The sequence below is a fragment of the Tiliqua scincoides genome, chromosome 12, assembly GCF_035046505.1.
Source record: "Tiliqua scincoides isolate rTilSci1 chromosome 12, rTilSci1.hap2, whole genome shotgun sequence".
Lineage (NCBI taxonomy): Eukaryota > Metazoa > Chordata > Lepidosauria > Squamata > Scincidae > Tiliqua > Tiliqua scincoides.
In genome coordinates, this window is record NC_089832.1 from 1,692,852 (window position 1) to 1,717,222 (window position 24,371).

At 51.5% G+C, this 24,371-nt stretch overlaps 1 protein-coding gene across 1 annotated transcript; it reads left to right on the forward strand.

The window, feature by feature from the left end:
- Nucleotides 1-784: 784 nt before the first annotated feature.
- HTR2C (5-hydroxytryptamine receptor 2C) lies at nucleotides 785-24,076 on the forward strand. The gene is made up of 3 exons (XM_066640090.1): nucleotides 785-1,172; nucleotides 18,855-19,004; nucleotides 22,920-24,076. The coding sequence occupies exons 1-3, from the start codon at nucleotides 785-787 to the stop codon at nucleotides 23,744-23,746; spliced, it is 1,365 nt and encodes a 454-aa protein (XP_066496187.1). The 3' UTR covers nucleotides 23,747-24,076.
- Nucleotides 24,077-24,371: the final 295 nt, after the last annotated feature.

Consider the following 24,371-nt stretch of genomic DNA (forward strand, 5'->3'; position numbering starts at 1 on the left):
ACCCACGACAGGTTTAAGGCCGTGGAGACTGGGCCGGATTTGGGGAGGACGGAGCGGGCCCTCTGGGAGGCCCCCCACTGGTGCCGCTGACTCTCAAGTCATTGCAGGCCTGCCTTGTGGCACGTTTTTGACACTCTAGGCCAGCGTAGTGGCTGCTGCGCCGGCCAAGAAAGATCTTAGGATTGCGCTCTTAGAGACAAGACTGACGTGACACTTCCTGTCCAGGTAGGATTGTTTGTTGCAGTCAGTGCAGAGGCACCCTTGGGAATGCCCAGCGTCCATCAGCAATCCTACCCACTAAGCCAAGCGCTGTCACCAGAGGCTCAATAAACCTCTTCTTGTTGTAGCCTACTCAGGACTGCAGAAAGGGAGGGGGCAGAATTCTCTGACAAGGTAGACAGTGCAGGTGATGGGCCCCCTCAGTTGGCAGAATGAGCATCTGTGTGTTGTTGTTCCCCCTCCCCAGTTGACTCCGATTGCTGTAAAAATGAAGGTGATTCTTTCCTTTGCAGAACCTGAACCTTGAATATGAGTTGGACATTGTGGCCCGGACTCCGCTGCCTTGTGCAATCGGTTGCCCTCCTCGAGCTGCAGGGCCCCACCTTCGTGGCATCCTGGAAGAACTCCGCCTGGGCCGTCAAGAGCCACCATCCCTCATGGAAGGGCACCTGCCTTGGTGGCTCCGGGGAGGCAAGCCCCTGTTGTTGCCTGGGGCCTTCTTCTCTTTGAAAGAGGGCTTCGCAATAAGGCACTCTTGAGGAGAGCGGGGCTTTGGCCACAAAGGATGAGCGCCGTCCATGGGGCGGGGGTTCTCGTGGGCCTGACAACCGTGTCCGTCACACTCGACTTCAGCCTGCACGGCAGTCTGATGGCCTGGCCGCTGGGCCACAACCTGACTTTGAACCAGAGCTCACCCACGCCAGACCCTCTGAATGCCTCGGACTCGGGGGCTGAAGTCTCTCGCAAGTCCGTCAAGGAGAAGAACTGGCCAGCTCTGCTCATCCTGATCATCATCGTGCTGACGATTGGCGGGAACATTCTGGTCATCATGGCCGTCTCCTTGGAGAAGAAGCTCCAGAACGCCACCAACTTCTTCCTGATGTCCTTGGCGGTGGCAGACATGCTGGTGGGGATCCTCGTCATGCCTGTGTCACTCGTCACTGTACTCTACGGTAAGTTTGTGGCCATTCTGTGGTCCACGTTAGTCAAGGGGGAGGCAGCGACCCTCACCAGCAGCGGCAGGGACTTTCCAGTCCACGCTGTGCTTTCGCTTCTTCTGGTTCCATTGTGGGGGTTGGAGTCACCGTTGTTGGGGCTTCCCGCAGCAGCCAAAACATTTTGCCATGAACCTCGTGAAGGTCACGGGGCGGGGGACAAGGTGGGCCACTGAGCCTAGTTCTCGTCACGTGCACAGCTCTGTGAGTCCCTTTGGAAAGGGCTGTCGCTCAGGGAGCAGCAGGCTGGGATTCTTGTCTTCTGAGACCTTGGAGAATTGCTTCCCTACCTGGACCGACACTCCTGGCCTGACTGAAGGCAAGGCAGCATCTCACCTCCATAGGGATAGGACAGTGGTTGCCAGAGCACGTCCTTTATTCACAGAAGACTGCAGTTCAATCCCTGGCACCTCAAGGCAGAGCAGGGGGAGGGCACAGCTTGGGGACTTCCCCCACAGCAGGAGCGAAGATGTCATCAGCAGGAGCTTCCAGAGGCTGCCTATGAAATTTTTTTCAAAGGACTTTGGCAGAAAAGAAGCAACAGGCTCCACAGGAGGTAGACTGAGATGTTTGCCTAGGGGTTTGTGCTGATGTCTAGGGCACGCCCATCCAAACCTTGGAACATGGGCTGGGTCCCAGGTTTGGGAGAATCTCCTCCCCACCCCCCATGAGCAGCGTTTACTCTTCTGGCACGCCACAGCTCTTCTTTACCCCAGATTAGGGCAAAGCAACGCAGTGCGACAATTGCAACGGGCAAATGGATTTTTCTGCACGGCTCTGCAGGGTGGGGGTCGGTGTCGTGAGACGCTCCTGTACTTCAAGACTTATCAAGATCCCCCTGGGCTTTTCCAGTTAAAGGGCTGTCTTGGGTAAAAGGTGCTTGGAAAAACCATCTGCTGGAGGCCCTGGAAATCTGCTGCCAGCCAGAGAATGCCATGCTGGGTTAGCTAGGCCAGAGGTCTCCAAACCCCAACCAGACAGCTCCAGTCATCCACAGAGGCAGCTGTGTGTCTCTGACCTGGGATCCCCAGTGGGCTCTTCTGCCCACCTGTTCTGGCCTCCTTGTGCAGTTTCCTGTTGTCTTTGCCCCCAACTTGCTGCTTGTCAGGATTCTCTTTGGTGTGATCTTATCCTGGCTCCCCCCCCCGCCCCTTGTGGTCGGGATCCAAAGAGCCAGAGATCAGTGGACCACGCACCTTGCAGCAGATTGTCTTGCTGTGCCTTGGAGCGCAGCCCCCAGAGTTACCTGACAGCCTGGGCACTTCCTGTGCCAAGAGAAACACTTCAGCATTGCTGGCGCATGCCCTTTGAGGGTGAGGGTGCACCTACTGTGCCTCTTTGGGTTGCAGCTTGTGTTGCAGCCCACACTGCTTCCCCAGAGCGTATGCCGGGCTCACGGAGTTGGATGCTGTTCCAGCCCCCTGCAGCTTCCAGTCCTGTGCTGTTTCAGAAAGGAGCACCAAAGCTTCCTTCCTACGTGGGGAATATAAAAGCTGTTTGTTCCAGAGTATGAACCACCTACTAGCAATTAGCGACACCCTCTGGGGGCTGTTTCCAGGGCACACCTCCATAACGTTGGTCTCTGCTTCTGGACCCCCCAGGCGGCACCACTGATTGTGGCCAGTGTTGGCACTCATGTGCACAGGATGCTGTGCATTGATCTGGACTGGGGAGGGGAGGGACCCCCTTGATTCTCACCATCCCTGCTCATTTGTGCTCACATGTGGGCTGCCTTTTCCCATCTGCATGCGAATCTTCAGTGCTTGTCATAAGCCTTTTGCTGTGATGGGGCCCCTGTTTTGTAGGCAGAAGGTCCCAGTCTCTGTCCCTGGAAGCATTTCTAGAAAGGGCTGAGAGAGAGCCCTGCCTGCACTGCCAACCGTGTTGGCAACAGTGAGGCAGACAGACCAAGGTGCAGCCTGGGCAGAAGGCAGTTTCCTGGGTTCCCCTAAATAGATTAGATGAGAGGGTCTGCAAGGCGGTTGCAGCCATCCTGAGAGCTCCTTCCCTTAATCTCAAGACACCTTGAGGCTGTCTGGTTAGGCAACGGTAAGGGAGAGCATTTTGTATGTGCCCAGCAGGGGTGTGACTGCACTTCCCAGCGCAGTGACATCATAATGTCATGTGATGTTGTGACATCACTTCTGGGTCCGTCCCCCCCAGAGGAGGACGCGCGTGTAGTGGCAGCTTCATGTGCCTCATTCCTTCTCCTGTGGACGCTGAGAGCCCTAAGGGGGAAGAAGTGAGGTGTGTGAAGCGGCCAGCACTCCCTCTCCCATGGAGAACCTGGAGATTTTTACCTTCATACCGCTTGCAGTGCAAGGGCAGTTGTTTCTGGGTTTTCCTGGGAGGAGGGGGATCGTGCGCTGTGGCCACGCACTCTATTCCTTCTCCTCTGAAGGCTCCCAGCCTCCATAAGGAGATGGAGTGGGGCGTGAAGCGGGCCACAGCATGTGCCTCCTCCGTAACTAGGGCAGAGCCTGGGGCAGTCAGCTTCTGCAGGTTTTTGAGATGGTGCCCAGATCTCCCCGACCTGTTTAATCACAGTGAAAAGGAGAGGCGCCACAAGCAGCCACAAGCACAGCCCCCGACCCATGGAAGATGTGCTCCTCTATCTCCTGCAGCAGCGCTTTCCATGTGAGGGGCCCCAACCCCTTGGCCGCATTTTCAGGGCAGTTTGTCTCTTGCAAACTTGCCGTTGACCTCTAGACTTCTGGCTCTGCTTCTCAGCTTCTTAAAGTACAGACAGTCGTTTCATTCTTTTTTTCAGCAGGCTTGGAGCTCTGTCTTCATGACAGGCACTTTCTCTGCACCGTCCTTTCATCTCCCTTCCCATCCCCCATAAAAGAAAAATGTACTTTTTCTTTTAGTCAAAATACAAGAGCAGGACAAAACCTCTATTTCAGAAGATCCCCTCTGCACCCTGTGAAAGGCTTTTGAAGGTGAAGGCCCTGGAATTTCTGCTGGAAACAGCAGGAAGAACTGTTCCAAGTTGGAACAACATGAAAAGCTACCTGCTGGAGACCTCAGAAGCATCTGCTCTGACCCTCTGCCTCTCTGGCTTGGTTTTGAAATGGGAAGATGTGCAGGGGGGTGGGGGGGCTGTGCTGTGTCCTTGTTTTTGCCAATCTCTGCCCCCATCACCGTGCACACCTCTGAAAGGGGTCAGCTGTCGAAAGATAAACTTAAAATGTGGATGAACATGGAGTGTTTTGATGTCTTTAAGTTCTGTCACAATCTCTGCAAATGTGTCTGAGCACATCTGCTCTCCATCCCGGTTTCCTGGCTCCAGCTCCTACCTTGCGAATCCTTATTTTTTGCTTTTGGGGAGTGCTTTATTAACATTTTGTTAGAAATTGCCAGCGTGGCTGATCTTTAGGGTTCAACTCCCTCTCTCTGGTTGTGGGCTTACCTCTGCATCTGTGCAAAATGCTCCTGTCCAGTGGCGTAGCTATAGGGGGTGCAAAGCACTAAGTTTTGCAGGTAGCCGCATTGCAGCGTGCAAGCGATTCCTCCCCCTCTCCTTCGGAACCATTCTGGGTGGTGGGAGTAAAACAGAAGTGAGTTCAGGATGGACAGTCTCGGTGAACATCTCCGTTTTGCTCCCTCCACCCAGAGTGACTCTGAAGGGGAGGGGGTTGCTTGCAGGCCATGGTGAGGCTCCCTGCAAAACTTAGTGCTTTTCACCCCCTATAACTCTGCCACTGCTCCCGTAGCCCTCAGTGTTGTGTTTACCATTTTGTGGGGCTCATTTTGAACTGTGGAGAGAGCAGGTCTTTCCCTGCAATCCCTTTTCTCTTCCAATTCCACATTTCTGACAAAAGGTGATATCAGGTGATGTTGCCTCTGATGAAATCACTCCTTGCTGCTCTGAAAGCTCAGGGCAACCATAAATTAAGTACTCTCTCAACCAGGGGCCACATGCTTGCTTTGTGCTAATTGGATCGGTTAATCAATTAGAGCAGTCTTAATTGGTGAAGGCAGATTTTAATTGGAGAGACTGAGAGGTAAGGGCACATTGAGCCCACTTGGATGGGATCATGGTTCAGCAGTCACTTCTGCGGGGAATAAGGAAGGGAATCTTGAAGGCCATCACCTCTCTCAGGCAAAACAAGTGGCAGGTTTCATTTCTGAGATTCCTCCCTTGCCTTCAGAAAGATGCCAGTATTAAGTCTTTGGTAATATGTCAGTTTTTTTTTAAAGATGTAAATTGAAAAGGCAGAGTTGGTTAAAAACTTGTTTTATATTAAAGTCCCCTGGCACTTGATCTTCCTATGTGCCCTGCAATTCTGTGCTTTTTTTTTTTTTACCCAAGGGTTAAAAGCTGAAAGAGTAGGAGGAGGAAGAGGAAGGTGGACGTTCCAAGCTGTTGGAATACATGGGAGCTATCACAGGCAGTTGTGTACCTCTTTACCTTCAGAACGCCAATCGGGCACTAGGACTGAAATGAGGGTTGGCCTAGACCCTCTTTCGTTCAGTGGTTTATCACATGAGAAACAGCTGGGACTGCTCTTTTCCAAAGTGACCTGCCTCCCAGGGTACTTGTGAGAAGAAATGCACTGAGATTATAGAGCACTTTGTATCAGAAAGGCCTATAAAACTATTAATGAGGATGAATGGTTTTTGGAGGTCTGCCAGCTGTTCTCCTCTGCTGGCCACTTGTTCTTTGGTGGGGGTGGTTTGGAAGCCATCATTCCAGATAACTTGCCTGGTGCTGCGTGATAACCACTTGATGGAGGAAAGCCAATTTCTTTCAGTGAGTCTAATGAAGTCAATTAAGCATTTTGCACAGCCAGCGCTGCTCAGATGCTCTGTTCTCCAAAGGCTCCCTCCTCTTCTGTTTTGCTAAAATAGTCAGATCATGTCAGTCGGGACGCAAGTCCATGACATCGCAACGGATCATCTGTTGTACCAGCCCAGCCTCAGCCAATTAAGGAGCAAACATTCATCATTTAACCTTTTTTTTTTTAAAAAAAAAAAAGTCTAACATTAATGGACAATGTACATTTGACAGCATTAGGATTGTTTTTTGTACCATGCGGTTCTCAAAGGGCTAATTAAATAAGTGTGTTAATTAATTGTTGGTGAGCTGCAGAGAGAGGCAGATAAATTAACTGTTGGTTTGCACTTGTTGGAGTTGCACTTGATTGTTGCATAACTTACGTATTTTTTAAAACTTTCTAAACATAAAACACATTTGGGTTACTTTTGTACCTTGGTGTGAAGATGGGATCTTCTCTGCTTCGTGCTTAATGAGGGATTTGGCATGTGCAGTGGGCCCTAAGTATCCATAGGGGATCAATTCCACGATTCCCTGCGAATGCTGAAATCCGCAAGGGGTCAGGGTCGTGTTGCTGCAGAAACTTACCAGGAGGCCACGTCCAGGGGAGGTCCATTCGTGACCTGCCCTTATCTCAGAACACCTCTAAGGTGTAATTGGATGCAATAGGAAGTGGCTGCCAGACACACACCTCTGAGGTACTGGCTTGGCATCTACAGATGCCAGGAGGGCCCACTCAGTTGCTTCACATTTCCTATCCACTGTGCATGTGCAATAAGAACATAAGAACAGCCCCGCTGGATCAGGCCATAGGCCCATCTAGCCCAGCTTCCTGTATCTCACAGCGGCCCACCAAATGCCCCAGGGAGCACGCCAGATAACAAGAGACCTGCAAGGCCTTCTGGGAATTGTAGTTAAGAACATAAGAACAGCCCCACTGGATCAGGCCACAGGCCCATCTAGTCCAGCTTCCTGTACCTCACAGCGGCCCACCAAATGCCCCAGGGAGCACGCCAGATAACAAGAGACCTGCAAGGCCTTCTGGGAATTGTAGTTAAGAACATAAGAACAGCCCCACTGGATCAGGCCACAGGCCCATCTAGTCCAGCTTCCTGTACCTCACAGCGGCCCACCAAATGCCCCAGGGAGCACGCCAGATAACAAGAGACCTGCAAGGCCTTCTGGGAATTGTAGTTAAGAACATAAGAACAGCCCCACTGGATCAGGCCACAGGCCCATCTAGTACAGCTTCCTGTATCTCACAGCGGCCCACCAAATGCCCCAGGGAGCACACCAGATAACAATACCTTTAGTGCAGCTTCAATGAGGAGGAACCCCGTGTCTGATTTGGTGGGCTTTTCAGCACATCCTGTGATGCTGTGGGGCTGCTCGCGATGTGGGCATTTCAAGGCTGAGGGCCAAAGGATGCTTCCCAGGTGCCCAGATGTTACGAGCATCCTCATGGCCTCTGTGGCAGTGTTTCTGGGTCCGCCCTGTTCCCCATTTTACCAGAGCGCTTCCAATCTCTCACGTTCTTTTGGGCAACAGATGCCCGGCTCTGAAACTCCAGGTTTCCGCTTCCAAGTGTTTTGCTGACAACTGGTGGCGCACACAGCTTGTGTTTTTCCTTGCCACTTGCTTGTCATGGTGTTCTTTCTGAAAGTATTACTTCCAACATTCTTTGTGCCTCTTTGAAGTTGAGCTTGCTAATGGTCACCACTGCTAGTGCTGGATTTATCATAGAGGAGACCTAAGAAAGTCTGCACCTGCTTCTTTCACGGGCACCACACTGAGACTGAGTGAGGGCTGGAGGGCTGGCAACACTGGAGGGCGGACTTGCCCGGGCTGGAGGGCAGGAAGGCGGACTTGCTCTTCAAGGGTGGAGCCTCCAGAGTGCAGATGGACAGCTCATTAACTCCCCCCCCGAGCCAGTCTGCCCCCATCCTGGGGGCAGATGGGTGCTTGGGAGCAGAGACTGTGCTGGGGGCCAAACAGAAAATGCCAGGGACCACCTTAGCCCCCTGGCAGTGTCTCGCGCCTCTGCTGTGCCTCCCTGATGCACGGACCGCACCTTGCTTGTGCTGGGAGATGCCCTTCCAGCCACAGCTAGAAGTGGCATCCTTGTGCACTTGCTCACTTCACCAGCACTGTAATTGCAACCTTACGATTTTGGCACGAGAAGCAAATCTTTATTACGCTCACACACATTCCTGTACTGTAGCAAATCAGAGTGAAGGAAAGATAATAATCCAAAACAAAGCTAATTATTCCAAAGTATTTAGTCAGTGCGTTAAAAAAGAACGTGGAGATGGCGCGTGTTGTGGTATTGCCATATGTTTTGTCAAAATGCTAATTAAAACATATACTTCCATGGTTATTTTTACTTCTCCCCCCTCCCCACATTCTGCCACCACGAGGGACTGACAGCCAGATGAAAAAGGCAAATGCGCTTCTGAAAGCAGGGCCTGGTGGGGGAGGGGAGTCCTCACTGCTTTCTGGGGTATTTGATGGAGGGTCTGCAGCCTGCAAGAGCTCTGGCTTTGCAGATGAGTCCTCCTGTTTGCCCCTCCTACCACCTCATGCCAAGGTGCTGGAAAGGGACACGTGCTTGCTTTGTTTCCTTCCTGGGATCCTACAAAACCACCACCAGTCCAAAGTTGGACCACCACCAAATCCTGAGTTGCACACGGTGGTCCTGGCCACTGTGGCCACACCTGGAGGTGCGGCCTGGAGTTGCTGCTTAATCTGTATTCTGCCACAGGCACATTTGCGCAGTACTACCAACAGTGCGTTTTTGCGACAGTTAAATGCCTGCAGAAAAATTCAAGGTGTTCCCATAGACAGCCCCCCCCCATATCTGCAAATCCCATATCCCCGGTTTCAATTAACCGCAGATGTGGGAGGGTGGGTCCCCCCACACCTCCCACACCCGCTGGCCTTCAGAACACCTCCGGGGGAGGCAGCTGGCATGGGTGGTCCTCAGTGCAGCATGACTGGCGTGGTGGCAGTGCTCTTCAGCTGTGCTGCCTAGGGTCACTTGTACCCGTGGACCCCCCTCCTAGGTACGCCACTGGTTGGACAAGGTACAGCCAAGTGATGGAGCACAAGCTGTGCATACCAACGTATCAGGTTCACCTCCAGTTACAAGATCTCAGGTGAGAGGGCTAGTGAAAGCGTCAGCCAGAGAGTGGCTGCCAGTCAGCAGATCCTGAGCTAGGCAGGTTGGTGAACTGGCAATCTAAGGCTGCCTCCTGTGCTTATATCAGAGGACTCAAAGCTACGCGACTGACCCCTGCTCAGCACCCAAAAGGTTCCAGCGTCTTGGGGAAAGAACTGGGACAGGCCCCTGCCTGAGACCTGTCAGGTTTGAGAAGACCTGGCTAGAGGGACGGATGGCCTGGCCTAGTACTGGGGAGTTTCCCAGGTGCATAGGGGCTGGTTTCAGCCTGTGCTCCTCTTCTTTAGGCAGCCTACAAGGGCCGGGGCTGGGCCAGACTAACCTTGTTTTTGGTTACCATGAGGCTGATCTAGGGCTCACCTACATTGCTAGTCAAAGTCTTCACTGTGTAGAAATCTTGGCGCACATCAAAACAAAGGCTAGGTTAGACTCTCACTCCCTTTCTCTGTGATGCTAGCTTTCTACAGGCAGGGAACTTTTGACAGAAAAGAACTTCTCATCTCATGTCACCCTATCCATGTTGCAAAGTGCTCACACTCCCGGGAGGGTGTGCGGCCTCTTTTTCTGGGCATGTAAATTGGTCCTAATGCTGTCTGCCCAAGGAGCTTGGTCCTGCACAAGGCCCACCATGAAAGGACTGTGTTTGCACAGCTCTCATGCAGCACAGGGTTGCCACATTCTTTCCTTGGTGGGACCCCTCTATCCTTGACAGTTTGTCAGTGATTCAGGTTTTTCCTCTTGCAAAGACTCGGTGACATCGGGGAAGGGCAACCACTTCAATTCCTGCTTGTCACAAAGCTGGTAAAGTCAGAGGAGCCCTGCCAGGGGGAACCAGTAGAGACCCCCTTTCACAGGGACTTGCGCATGGCGAGCATCCTAAGTGATGTGCATGGATAGGCAGCTCCCTTCTTCTTGGCCCTTCTGCCTTCCTTTTGCCCAGTGATCAGAGCCTGAGAACTCACCTGCCGGCTAAAGGTGACTCAGCGCAAAGTATCATCTCTGCTGTTTCTGCCTCTCTTGCCAAGGTGTCAAAACAGGATGATGTCTCCTGTGGAGCTATTGTAACATCTTCCTGAAAAGGCACAGAAGGCTCTCTTCAAAAGCCCATCGGATCATGTTGTTCTCAGTGGTGTGACACCTGATTCTATGAGCTGAAGCACAGGTGTCCTATAGGGAGGGCAGCCTCAGCCCCCTCCCCCCATGGCCTTCCAAACAGCTTTCCAAAATCCTGTTGTATTAACCAGCATCCAGGCAGCCATGCGCAGCTCTTCCTTCTCTCAGTGGGCTTTGTGCAGAAGACCTCCCCACTGCTCCGTGCTCAAGGCCTGCAATCTTCTCCAGGGCTGATTTTAATCGGAGGCTGCCCTGCAGATTAGATTGCTTATTTGATCTTGTCAGCTCATGAGACATTGCTTTGCAGTTCCTTTCTAAGGTCCTCATTAAAGTACACTAATTGCTTTATGAGCCTCATTTTGGAGCTCTTGTCGAACTGCTGCTTTGGCTCCTAGCAAGGGATTTCTCACTCCAGGACAGGCTATGGTAGCTTTGCCAGTGGAGCCCAAGTTTGCAGTGATTAACATCGCAAGAGTTGGTGGCTGCAGTGCCGTGGAATTCTCTTCAGGTCAGGTGAGGACAGAGCTGTGCAGTTCTTCCACCATAATGAAAGGCTAGTGCTCTTGTTCAGGAGTGGCAGCTACTCTGTCGCTAGTAGGGACACATCCCATCCCGTGGATGGTGCATGAAGGACCTTGAGAGCTGGGAAGAACCTGGAGGCTACGTTCAGTGTGGTGCAGTCAAATTTGGGCCTGGAAGACGCAGTTGGAAGGCCTTGCTTAGCCACAAAAGCAGCCAGAGTGCCCTTGGGCTTCCAGGCAATGAAGAGCACCTAAAGAGATCCATGTTGGGGATTGGTGTGGACAGCATTGCTAGTAGCGAACAGCCGGGAACTGGGCAGTGTCTTCAGGACCTGGAGGAGCTCTGAGGATGCACAGGGGTGAGGCGTGCATTGCGCTTAGTTGAGGTGAGGCAGGGCTCAAGAGCCAAGGCCAGGACTGGGGGAGGGGAGTAGGTGCTTAGGGGCAACCTTACACCAAAGAAGAGTTGCTTCAGCTGAGGAGCAAGTTCTGAGGCTTTGTAGGGCTTGGTGGATAGAGACTGGCCCTGAAGCTCAGCTGAGTGGGTTGGATGCTGCCTTCAAGGCTGCCAGGCTGACCTTGGTGCAGAGCGCTGGCGGCCCAAGAGGTAACACTGCAGAACATGTCAGGTGCAAGCCCCTCTCCAAGACACGCATGTGGAACTTGTGTTGTCTGAGCCCTCCCCTTCTGCTGCAGGCTGGAAGGACCTTGGAGAGGCAGCTCTGAGTCTTGGCACCCTGAGCTGTGACTCATCCAAATGGCCGGTTGACTCCGGGTGACTCATCCTGACACTCATCATCCCATGCACAGACGTCCAAATGAGGGACACAGATCATCATCGGTTCCTCAAGTTGGAAGGGGAGGAGCCAAGCAATGCTGGTCGTGGCCGTGGCCTGCTCTCTCCGAGGCCTGCTCCCTGCTGCTGTCGGGGGACCCGTCAGCCCAGCTCGGTGACCTCTCTCTAAAAGCAGTCAGTTGGCTTCTTCACCTTGTCAGGCATGGGAAACGCCATTAACTTGACAGGCTCACACTTCGGTTGGAATTAATTCATCATTACTAAGCGCCTCCAAGTCTTTCGGGGGCCAGAAAGCAGGGAGCACTTGCTGCAGATGGTCTTCAGAAAGGTGCTCATTTCTCCATTGACTTGTGTGTTCCCCTGGGGGCTGGGGATAAGAATAGGCCCTCAGTTTGGCTGTACTTGTCGTAAGAGGCGACTAAACAGCCACCGGGTAGATGGGACTCGTCAGCCTGGGAAGGCAGCTCATCTGAGAGAAGGAAAACTCTGATCCCAAACCTCCACTGCCTTGTGGCTACATCCAGTTATGGAAAAGGCTTCAGGAGTCAACCTCGAGGAAAAATCCGGAGCCGGAGTCCCTGAGGCAGTTCATGGCTGAACACAGTCATGTTCTGGCAACTCCTGTGACGCCGCTGGAACCAACCGTATTGGCTTCTGCCTTTCCATTGGACCATTTCAGCGACATGGAGAGGGGGGATTTGCTGCATGGGTAACAGCCTATCCTCCATACCTACTTTACCCAGGCTTCGCGCACTGGAGAGGACACTCTTCCAGAACCACCATTCAGAGCGTGACACCAGAGTCTTCCGAGACTGAAGGATGCCCTCTTGTGTGTTCATTGCTCAGCACCTGGACTGATGGCTCCAAACCGCTGGCGCTCCAGAGTTTGCCCCTCTTGCCTTTGCTCCTTTGGATCGGGCACTTGAACAGCTGCAGAAGGCGTAGCTGGGGATGGTCGCCTCTCAATTTCCTGCTCACAAGCAGCACTCACTCAGTAGCTCTTGAGTTGCAAACAGTGATTTCCAGGTGAGGTTCGGCTCTGGCACACCTCCGCTTCACAGTGCCTGAAGAGAGCTGCACACTCTGGGAAGGAGTTGTGCCCCTTCAATCCTTCCTCCCAAGTTGGTTCCTAGAACACCCGACTGGTTCCTAAGCTATGAAAAAAAGAATGTGTGGTGATACGATGGTGTCAGTCATTCACCATGGTACTTTCTGAAATGATGTCATCCAAGGACAGGTCTTCTCCCTTCTCCAGTCCTAATTTCAACACTGGAGGAGACAGCAGGGGGGAGGAATGATAGCAAGGACTGAATGTGAACCAGGATGGCCTGCAATGGAAATGCGCCAGATCCCTCGAGGAGACAGGGTGTGGTGTCAACAGTGGCTCTGGCAGGCAGGCATAGGGTTAATCCCAGGGCTGCAGTGTCCATGGGAAAGAGAGCAAGAGCATTCCTTGTTTGCTGGCAGTGAGCAGCGGGCTGAGTGTTGCCCACTCAGGCCCTACCAGACTCGCTCTGCAGCTTCACCTGATGGAGCACGGCCTGCCCATTGCATCGGCCTCTGGGCGTTAGCATTCCAGGCCTGCGCTTCCCACGCCTGCCACTTCTCCTTCTCCACATCCGTTCTTAGAATGTGTTGCAACTGGAACACATTAAAGGATTGTGTTTTCCCCCCTGCTGAGCTGATTATGTAGCTGAATCATCCTGTCATTTTAGCACTTGCTGTCCCTTGGAGCTGTTCGTGACAGGCAGTTAGTGCTGGGGGGGGGGAATCAACACAGAGTTGGAGGGGCGTTGCAGACCCCCAGTTTAGCACCGGTCTCAAGCCAGAGGAAGTAGCCTTCCTTGCAGGTGGAGATCCTCGTCATCCGCTGCCCTGAGTCCCCTTCTCTTGAGCAAGACAGATGGGTGGAGGCTTTCCAGTGTTCAGTCCTAGATCTCAGTTTGCTTATCAGGAAATGAGTCCCATTAAAACGTGCAGGGCTGGCTGCCACATTCATGCCTGGAAGACATGCTGGCAATTAAGCAGATTATAAATTATGGAACTAGAATAAATACATTTGTTGTGATTAATTGTTGTGATTAATTTTTTTTTTAATTAATTAAATGGGGCAGGACTGGAGAGCTCTTAATTAAAAGCGTTTGTATGGTATGCGGCAAGCCAGACACCCACGTTCCCCGATCGATTGATAATTTTAAGTGTGGTGTTCCGGTTTCCATTCCGTTTTTCTTTCCACTTCTTACAACTGCTCCTTCTCTGGTGTTTTCTCCTTTCCTTGGTCTTGCATCCCTGGCCAGGCAAGCTGCCTGAAGGTTTGCCAATGGCAGTCTCCATAGCAGGGCCCATCCACGTTTGACGTCCTGAAGTGTCCTTTCACCGCAAGGACAACTGACCCTTGGAAGTGGAGTGCTTGTTGCTTGCAAAGCCTCCCAGTAAATGAGACCCAGGCTGTCCGATGAGACTGTTCTCAGGCCAGTCCAGATTTGGATGGGAGGGTGCTGAGCCCTTGCCAAGAGGTATTCATAAAGCATTGCCCTGCTAGTCCTTGGTATAGTCAAGTGGAGTAACTAGCTTCAGATTTTGCAGTTTGGGGAGAGAATCGGAACTGGGAAAAGTTGCAGGAGGATTTATTCCCCAGTGATGAGCAGCTGACATTGTTGCTCTATTCTGCACAAGGTGGAGTTTGTATCAGGGCTGAAATAGACATGACAGCAGAAAATTCATGATAAAATGAATAGCAGGCATGCAAAAGGGATGCTCAGATCAAAGCCACACTACTGGGGGAAGGAGAGGAATCCTTTTCCCTACACCAGCAGTTCTTTACACCAGTTCTAGTACACCAATAAGTCTTTGCAGAGTAGGGCAGGGCAGGGCAATCCCTAGGATTGTGCCACTGCTGGGGACAGAAGGATGGTTTTACTCACTGAAGCAAGTGCCAGCTTTGGGGGGGGGGCTGGTACAAGAAACCCGTTGGATGCTTCCGTAGGGCTCCACAAGCCTCTAAAAAGCTAAAAATTGCAGTTAAGGAACCAGAAGTGGTTCCTGATTGAATTTTTAGCTTTTTATAGGCTTTGGGTGCCCTGTGGAGCCTCCTGCACGCACACACGCGCACACACACACACACACACCCAGAGCCTGCACTCGCTTTGGTGTGTAAATCCTCCTTCTGTCCCTGGCAGCAGCGCAATCCCGGGGACCCTGTTACTGCCATTGCCCTGCCCCTTAAGGCTTCCCTGGCTGTTGGGTTGCAAACCACTACCCTACACATTTTCCCATTGAAATTGTCCCCTGAAGCGATTATATTTTAAGTAGTGTGGGCAAAGTAAGGGAGTTGCAGGTGTCAGAATGGTGGTTTTAGGCTTTCCCTTGTGATGCAAGTATTGGGATCTGAGAATCAGGGAACGAGACAATAGATTTTCATTGGGAAAATGGCAGAGGGGAAGGAATTCACCCCCTTCCCTAGCATTGTGGTCCTAGCCCTGATTGGTCTTGTCCCGTGCAGGGTTGCTATTCAGTTATTTCAAGTCCAGATCGGCCCCAGTCATGGAGTTCCCACGTCAGGCCTGGTTGTGCCCTCAGATTTAGGTGTGCCTCACCCAGTGGCTTTTCCAGGGTGGCTTAATGAAAACCGCTGTGGCTTCTGGGAGAAGCTGGGCCTCGCTAGACCTTCGCAGGGGGACATGCTGGGCCTCTGCAGGAGCTGTGGCATAGTGTTCACGGAGGTGGTGCACCTGGGTCTGGGTGCTGCCACTTCAAACCGTGGGTGCGGGTCTCATGGTTCAGTGCCCCTCTGTCCAAGAAAAGTTTTCCTTCACGTGTCAGGGAGAAAGTGGAGCCAAGGCCCTTCTCCTTCCCATCTCATTTTTTTATGTGAAATGGTCTTGTTGCATGGCTGTCCCGTCCAAATATCTCAACTCCCTTCTAATGCCCGCTTTTTGGCTAATTAACAGCCTCTTTATCTCTAGAACAACCGTTGTGGTGTGCAAAGGAATGAACACAGAACTCCTTATCTATAGCAACTACCCAAATTTATTGCTGTGAACACAGGCACTCCCTGCAAGTCCTCTTGTCCAGAGGCTTTCCCTCCCCAAAACTCCACTTAACTCAGTGGGTAAAGGTCTGAAGCCTCCAATTCAAGTCCAATCCGGTCTCCAAAGCACAGTCCAGTCTTCCCAGTCTTCTTTGTGCTCCAGCAGAGTCCTGGCAGTCCCCTTCTCCTGTAGGTCTGGGTCAGGTAGCCCTCTTGGTCTGGTTCCCTCCGGGTCAGGTAGCGTCTCCCTCTGGATCAGGGTTTCCCTCTGGGTCAGGGTCCCGCTCTCCCGGCTCCTTTGGTCCCTCTGCAGCTGCTATTTATCCTTGGATGTCTCATAATCCAAAATGCAGCTCATCTGTGAGCTACCTTGTTAGCCCCTTGTTAAGTCCAAATTAGGCTCAGGTGAGCCATCTCTTCAGTCCATGTCCATTCAAAGTCCCATCAAGGTCACATGAAGCTCAGGTGTCCAACCAGGTCTCCAATGGCCTTGATTGATTCCAGCTGTGGAGCCAGTCCTGCCCTTCCCAGAGCTGTCAGCCAGCTGTCAAAACATGGAATCGCTGTCAACACCACAGCATCCACCTGATGATCTTCTGGTCTTCCATTACAATGGCAGAGCACTGGGCCGCGCAAGCCCACTGCCCACCTCATGGGGAGGCACAGCCTAGCCACAGGGCTCCCCCCCACCCCACCCCAGAGAGGACTAGCCCAGGATCTGGGTATATTCTAGCAACTGCAGGTGACTGGCAGCAAATGCAAGTGGAAGAGCAGTTGTGTTTCGACAGCTCAGAGTAACATTTCCAGCGCTGAATATGGCGAACTGCCTCGTGCAAGGTCAGGCCTGTGGTCTGTGCAGGTGGGCATATTCTGGGTGAGCTGGTAGTGGCCCTGCAGGGGCTGAGGCAGAGGAGGGTCTCCTTGGAGAGCCTTTCATGGACTCAGACCGGGACTGCCTGCCCCGCATCTGCGCCATTGCTGAACTCTGCACCTGCTCAGAATTCCAAGTGTCCTGTGGCTGCGTCCATCCAGCTCAGCCAGTATTGTGTGCTCTGAGTAACTGCGGCTGTCTGGCAGAGCAGGGCTTTTCCCAGCCTTGGACTGGGGCTACTGCCAGGGACAGAGCCGGGAACCCTTCTGCAGGCAAGTCATGTGCCCCCAGCCCCTCACCAACCACCAGGCTCTTGAATCCTCTTGCACCACTCAGGGCGGATTTGCTTGTTTTGGGCCAAGATCTCAAGGGAAGCGGGATGATTAGACTAATTGTCCCGTCCCTCCGAGAGGGATGTGCCACGAGGGGAGCCATTAGCGGAGCACTTCCTTGCACTGATGATGGGGAGATGTAGCGGATCACTTGTCTGGGAAGGGAGCAGAGGCCGTGAGCCAGCCTTGCATCTCCTTCCGTTGCAGCTGCTGCAGCAGACCTGCTTTTTGGCCTGTGAAATGCTTGGCTTTTGAAGGGAGGGAGGAATTGATGGGAATTGCGACTGCCGCACACTCCAAGGGAGGCAACCAAGTGCAGAGAATTTAACTCTGCAGCTAATTGCTTGCTGTTTCTATAAAATCAGGGTAACAAAAACTATATAAACTAGAGGCAGGGAATGGTGTTGGCACGAAGTGGCTCCACTGGTACGGCTTTTGCATTTTGCCCAGGAACCGGCTCCAGGTCCCTCGCGCTGCCCCTAAATACTGATGGGCAAAATTCTTGCCAGGCCTGCCTTATGCTAGTGGCTTCTCTCCCAGCCATCATGTGCTTCACTTAAACCACAGGTGTGTTGCTTTTTTCAGGCCTCTGTGCAGCTCTGGTGTTTGAAGTTGCTCTGATGTGTAGTAACTGGGGTCATCCCATGCGAGTCTCCCCCAGAGTCTGGCTCCTGGAACTGAGCCCTGCTGGCTCAAGTTAAAGGGGCCCTGTCTGGTTCACCAGCCTGTTTCCCACAGCCACCCCAGTGGGGAAGCCCACGAGGAGGAGTGAAAGGCAGACCCTTCTCCCCTGCAACTGATATTTGGGAGCATCTTGTCATTGAACCTGGAGATCGCACATAGCCACCCTGACCAGCAGCCACTGAAAGATCGCTGGTCCTCCATGATTTTGCCTTTTTAAAGCCAGTCAAGTTATAGTGGCCATCATCACTACTTGTGGCAGTGCATTCCACAGACTAATAATGTGCTCCACCCCCCCAGATGATTATTTTTCATCTGGTTGGTGGATCATGGGGTTGTGGTAAAAATACACGCTCACACACACATTACCGAAAGCAGACCCCCACAATCCTCAAGCATGTCTACCTCTAGCTTCTGACAGTGTTTGCCAAACTTCTGATAGCTGAGGCTTCTCTTAGAAAGGCTTATACTGAGAGTGCGAAAGAACAAAAATACCCTGCCCTCATAGGAGCCAGCCCCGTGTCAGGCCGGGTGTGTTTGTGACAGGGACTCTGACAAAGGCAGTTCTGAGGGAGGGCACATCAGCTCTATCTCTGCCCCTGGAGGGACTGAAAGCCATGGTTGCGTCTGGCGACCCATCCCCAAGCAAGAGCTGACTGGAGGAGGTGAGGGATTGTGCAGAACAGTGAATCACACAGAGACACACAGGGAGGCTCCTCTTGGGATGGTTGTTTTGGAGCACACAGAATTTCATGCCTTCCCTTCCCCAGTGGTGTCACTAAGGGGGTGTGGGCCACACTGGGTGGCGCACACAGGGAGTGACAGCACTGCTCGGCTTGGCGTTTTCAAATAATACCATAATGTTATATATCAGTTGATGTGTAATATCACGCAGAATGCAGTGAAACAAACCATGATGAAACATCTCTGTTCCAGCAAAAGTTGTAGCCAAAAAACCAGTGGGGTGGGGCATCACCACACCCACTGCCTGGGGCGGTGCCCTGCCTGCTGCATGGGAGGAGGTCCATCATGTGGGTGACACACTGGCCTCCTGCACCAGGTGAAGCACTGCACTGGGTGACACACCGGGTGACGCCACTGCCCCCCCCGGCATTCTAGCAGGTTTCCCACAGCACCCAGTTTGAGGGTGTCTGACTGGGGCTCCCAGGGTAATTTTGAATCGAGCTGGGTGGTTTGCAAGTGGGGGAGCCACCCTGCCCAAACTCACTCTTCTTTTCATTCCTTGCCTTTCTCTCCTCTCTCCCTTTCTCTCTCCCTGTGTTCCAGATTATGCTTGGCCTTTTCCTAAACAATTGTGTCCCATCTGGATTTCCCTAGATGTGCTCTTTTCCACCGCCTCTATCATGCACCTCTGTGCCATCTCGCTCGACCGATACGTGGCGATCCGTAACCCCATTGAGCACAGCCGGTTTAATTCCCGCACCAAGGCAGTCATGAAAATTGCAGCAGTTTGGACCATCTCCATAGGTAAGCCGTTTTTGAACTCACTTTATAACCCAATAAATACTAGTTTTAAGAGCCTCTGGCAAAAAAAAAGTTCCATAAATTTAAATTAATCTGGGCTGAAATGACTGATGAGAATAGATTGTTGCTGGGAGGAAGGAACCCTTTTCTTTCAAATCAGCCAGCCAAGCTATTAAGTTTATAATAGCTATTAAGAGCCTAACTAATCCTCCAGGCCCAGTTACGACATCCAAGGAACAGTTGACGTGGCCGCGCTGATGGGCTAATGGTTGAGTGAGCAGCACTGCCTGGGAGCAATGAAGGGGTCTCACCTTGCCTTGCTGAGAATTCTGCCATTTAGGACCAGCCCAGATCTGAATGAGATCACCTCGAAGAAGAGGAAGGGGTTCCTCACTGGCCCCAGCCTCTGTGGGGGCCAAGTCAGCCAACATTCCCTTCCATGAGACCCCCCACCCCAGCAGGTGCTCCATTAGTGAGTTAGGTCATTCAATGACTCACTGCACCCAAACTCATTCCACACCAGCTCTAAGCCCTCCCCCACTGGAGTAGATGTGAGGCCAGGTTCAAGTAGAGACTCCAACTTGGAGCAGTTGGAGCAGCAGCCCCTCTCCTTGAACGGGGTCTCCCATCCATGTGTTATGCAGGGGGAGGAGGGGGTCCAAACCATGCTGGGGACAGCAAGGCTGGCTCTGAAGCTGCAGAACTGGTGTCTAGCAATTGCTGGTGCAACACTGTGGGGGGGGGGGTCAGCTTTTTGGCCCAGGGGACTTTAGCCAGACAGCTCTCTTGCTTTTGCTTCCTGAGCCACTAAACCAGGGGCTCCTAAACTTTTTCAACTAGCAGCTCCCTTGACCTATTGGGCCATTGGCCATGGCTCCCCCTTAGGGCTACAATCCTATACATAGGGCGGTGGGTTTCCCTGGCTGGTTTCTGTAGCTCCCTGGGGAGCCATGGCTCACAGCTTGGGAACTGCTGCGCTAGATAGATCCTGGGCCTCACCTGTAACTTGGGAACCTGAGCTACACAACGGTGGTACAGACTGGCCACATTAAGAATTCCACTTGTCCATTGACCAGGCTCCTAAAGCAGTTTACAAAAAATTTAAATATTGCACACCAAAAGAACATAGGAGCAATATTATGATGTGAGCAATTAACACTCCAGCAGCAAAAGAGATCTTTGGACCCCTTTGGAGGGTCTCAAAGGGTGAGGCATCTGAAAACTTTCGCCTGGATGCCTTTAAAAGGGGGTTGGACAAGTTTCTGGAGGAAAAACCCATTACAGGGTACAAGCCATGATGTGTATGCGCAACCTCCTGATTTTAGAAATGGGTTATGTCAGAAGGCCAGATGCAAGGGAGGGCACCAGGATGAGGTCTCTTGTTATCTGGTGTGCTCCCTGGGGCATTTGGTGGGCCGCTGTGATGTACAGGAAACCGGACTAGATGGGCCTGTGGCCTGATCCAGTGGGGCTGTTCTGATGTTCTTAAACTACAATTCCCAGGAGGCCTTGCAGGTCTTCTTGTTGTCTGGTGTGCTCCCTGGGGCATTTGGTGGGCCGCTGTGAGATACAGGCAGCTGGACTAGATGGGCCTTTGGCCTGATCCAGTGGGGGTGTTCTTATGTTCACCTGCTGCAGAAAAGAAAGCAGATTCAGGTAAACAGCCTTGGGAAGGGAGTTCCAGCAATAGGGCACCCCCTCTAGCTCCAGTTCCCAGATGCTCACTTGCCTCCCTCTGATACCACGAGGTGATCCAAGAGGAGGCGGTGAGAACCTACACAGAAGTTCATGTGGGAAGAACCAGCGCTTATGGCTTCTTTTACACTGAAATATGAAATGGTGGCCCCTGTTCAGGCTCCAGTAAAAAGCAGCTCAGTGAGCAGGTAATGAGAGAAGCCACTGCTGGCAGAACCAGAAATACTCAAGCTAGATTGGGTGATGGTTTGACTCAGCGCAGGGGAGCTGGATCTGTTCCTGTTCCCTGACCCGCAACCTTGCGTGGGGCAGGGAGTAGCCAAGGAAAGCTTGGAGTCCCCTCGGCTGCATGCCAGGACCAGCCCTGCTTCCAGTTTGAATAATGCTGGTGGAAGGGCATCACCTGTGTTTGTGCACCAGTTTCGAATGGCTTATCTATGGGGGGGGGGGGGAAAGCTGGGAGAAGAAAAACTGTGTGGGCTGATGAGTTTTATAGAAAGTTTGGGGGAAAGGGGTTGAAACATCCTCCAAGATGGTCATTCTCTTGCTGAGGGAATGGCGCCATCTAGTGGGACAAAATATAAGAGAACCTTCTGAAAAAAAGGGTTAATGCCAAGAGGTTTTAATGACCTGGACGCCTTGAGGACCATCCCCAGGCCCTCCTCGCTGCTTTTGTTGGTTTTTGCAAGCCGGCAGTGTGGTTAGGATTAGATTATGGATTAGCTTCCGCAAGAAAAGGATTGGAATGTTAAGATAACAGTGATGGTTGGAAAATTACATGTGAGGTGTTGGGAAAGGGCAGTTTGTTCATCATTTCGGCAGGGTCTCCATCTATACTCCGTACAAGAAGTCCTGATGTAAAGTCATTTCGTTGCCAGTCATTTTGTTTAAAAGTTGTTGAGAAAACAAAATCAATTTCTGGCTGTGGCCACTGTCTGGGTGGAGTCTGCACATTCTTCCCATGTCTGTGTGGGTTTTCTCTGGCCCAGAAAGCTCATATTTGTTTCAGCGTTTAATATTAGAAGCGATTGGGTTTTTATTTAGAAGTTTGGTGATTTTTTTTGGTGACTAGAAGTATGCCGCAGGACAGCGGTTCCCAAACTCCTGCAAGGGTTCCCACAGTGCTCCAAGTCTTGGTGGGGGCAGGTTGGGGTGGGGAAGCCCCGACTGTGCCGCAGCAATTGCTGCACCGTGGGAACCAAGGGGCTTTTACTGTTAGGCTTGGGGTTTGCGCTGGCCTGAGGGATGGTCCGGGAAGCACGCAGCCCCCTCTGCAAGCCTCTTGGAACATCCCTCAGGCCAGTGTGAACTCCATCAGGCCTCCCCCCACCCCACTCTGCCCCCCACCAAGACTTAGAGCAGTCCAAACTCCCTTGTAGGATTTTGGGAACTGCTGTCCTAGAGCATATTTCTAGTCACCAAAAACATGCTGGAAATGATCTCCCTTTGGTGATTGGAGTGCCCTTGAGGGGAAAGGGCCTAGTTTTTGTCCCCTGTATTGGGTCTCGGCCCACACTTTGGGAAACTGCTCGAAGAGGGTAACTCTTATTTACATATATCAATTAGCCTGCAGTAAAACTAGTTTCATTATAATGAAAGCTGCAGTTTCCAAGAACCTACCATTAACTTTCAGTGAGAACTTGCTGTATACTAGTGGTTCTCACCCATTTAGCACCAGGACCCACTTTTTAGAATGAGAATCTGTCAGGACCCACCAGAAGTGATGTCATGACCAGAAGTGACATCACGCAGCAAAATTTTTAACAGTTCTAGGCTGTACTCCTACCACTTACTCAGGAGTACATCCCATTTACTATAATTGTTAAAAGAATATACATAGAAGCCTGTTAAAAGTACAGATCTGTAGCATTTCCCCAAATGCAGTCATGTATCATGGTAGCATCAAGTCTAATATATTAAAAATAAAATATTGAAATGAATGGGGAGCCACCTGAAATTGGCTCACAACCCACCTATTGGGTCGTGAGCCACAGTCTGACCCAACCCACAGTTTGAGGAACACTGCTGTATACAATGCAGTGAGCTATTTTCTTTCCTTGTTCTTGTTTGTTCCATCTTCAATTCTGTAAACTTGTTGTGATCTGTTCTCATAAAGTAAAATTACAATCCATCCCAAGTACAGGTACAAAGGATATTTAGGCTGGATTATAAAGCTCACAGCATCTTTTTCTCTTTGCTTTTCTCTGGGACTGGCACCTCCAGGGATCTCCTTGCCCATCCCGGCCATCGGCTTGCAGGATGATTCCCGGGTGTTCATCAATGGGAGCTGCGTCCTGAACGACGAGAACTTTGTCCTCATCGGCTCCTTTGTAGCGTTCTTCATCCCCCTCATCATCATGGTGTTCGCCTACTGCCTGACCATCCAGGTGCTACAGAAGCAGGCCTCTGTCTTCATGTATGGAGACACACCCAAGCAGAGGAGGAGCAGTACGGCCTGTCTCAAGAAGGAGAACAACACAGAGAACCTGTCTATGCTACAGAACCACGAGGCAGCCTCCCACTTGAACTCTCCCGTCAACAAGGAGGGAGTGCTCTTCCGAAAGGGCACCATGCAGTCCATCAATAACGAGCGGAGAGCCTCCAAGGTCTTAGGGATTGTCTTCTTTTTGTTCCTCATCATGTGGTGCCCATTTTTCATCACTAACATCATGTCTGTTCTCTGCAAGGAAGCCTGCGATGAGGCCCTTCTTGGAGAACTCCTGGACGTCTTTGTATGGGTGGGCTATATTTGCTCAGGGGTCAATCCCCTGGTGTACACACTCTTCAACAAAATCTACCGCAGGGCTTTCTCTAACTACATCCGCTGCCGCTACAGTGGCGGCAAAAAGTCGGCACAGAGGCACAACCAGTGTCCCAATGTCTCGTCAACAGCTTTGTACGGGAAGGACCTCAATTTAAATAGTTACCGCAACGGCAATGAACTCAACAGCATGGAGATGGACGAGACTGAGGATGCTTTGGAAATGCACGTTGGAACCTCACAGCTCTCGATAAATAGCTGCAGTGGTGAAAAGATCAGTAGCGTGTAAGAGGACACGGACACGCTTGTGCCCTGGAGTTCACTGTGGTGCAGCTATGGACAGTGTATATGTTAGGTAAAGAATGATGTAAATAATGCATTCTGAACAAAGTCGTTCTTTTAATTTAAACTTTCATCTTTGTAGCTCATTGCTTTCCACCATTCCTGAACAGGATCTGTATTTACTGTTGGGTGCAGAGCAGGCACGGCCTCTGTAGAAACAGTGAGTACCAGCTCCAAAGAGATGTCCGTTCTTTTGCTGATAAAATATTGATCTTTATTTTCTTTACTTTCAGTGCATGTACAACATTGCTAACTATGAATACTCAGGTGGCATTTTTTTTTTTTTGAGTCCTCAGTGGTCCATTATGAGTAGTTGCATCTCAAATAAAGGGATATGGGCTTTGGCCAGTTCAACATTTCTTATTCAAATAGTTAATAGTGCGACAGCAAGATAAATGCAAACAAATCTGGGCTTTGATGGGACACAGAATGAAATAATCCGGGCACACAATGTTTTAAAAAGTTGATCAAGAGCTTGTGAACTCCTCCTTGCATTGACAGGGAACCTGGTGGAATGATGGAGGTGGCAACCGTGGCATTCTTTGGTAAAATGAGCTTCCCCCTTAGGTGAG

What these genes read in the sequence shown, in the direction of transcription:
- HTR2C (XM_066640090.1), top strand. Translation starts at nt 785, where the DNA reads ATGAGCGCCGTCCATGGGGCGGGGGTTCTCGTGGGCCTGACAACCGTG. An exon ending in ACTCGTCACTGTACTCTACG is followed by an intron (nt 1,173 to 18,854) that starts GTAAGTTTGTGG and finishes GGATTTCCCTAG; the next exon opens with ATGTGCTCTTTTCCACCGCC. An exon ending in AGTTTGGACCATCTCCATAG is followed by an intron (nt 19,005 to 22,919) that starts GTAAGCCGTTTT and finishes TGGCACCTCCAG; the next exon opens with GGATCTCCTTGCCCATCCCG.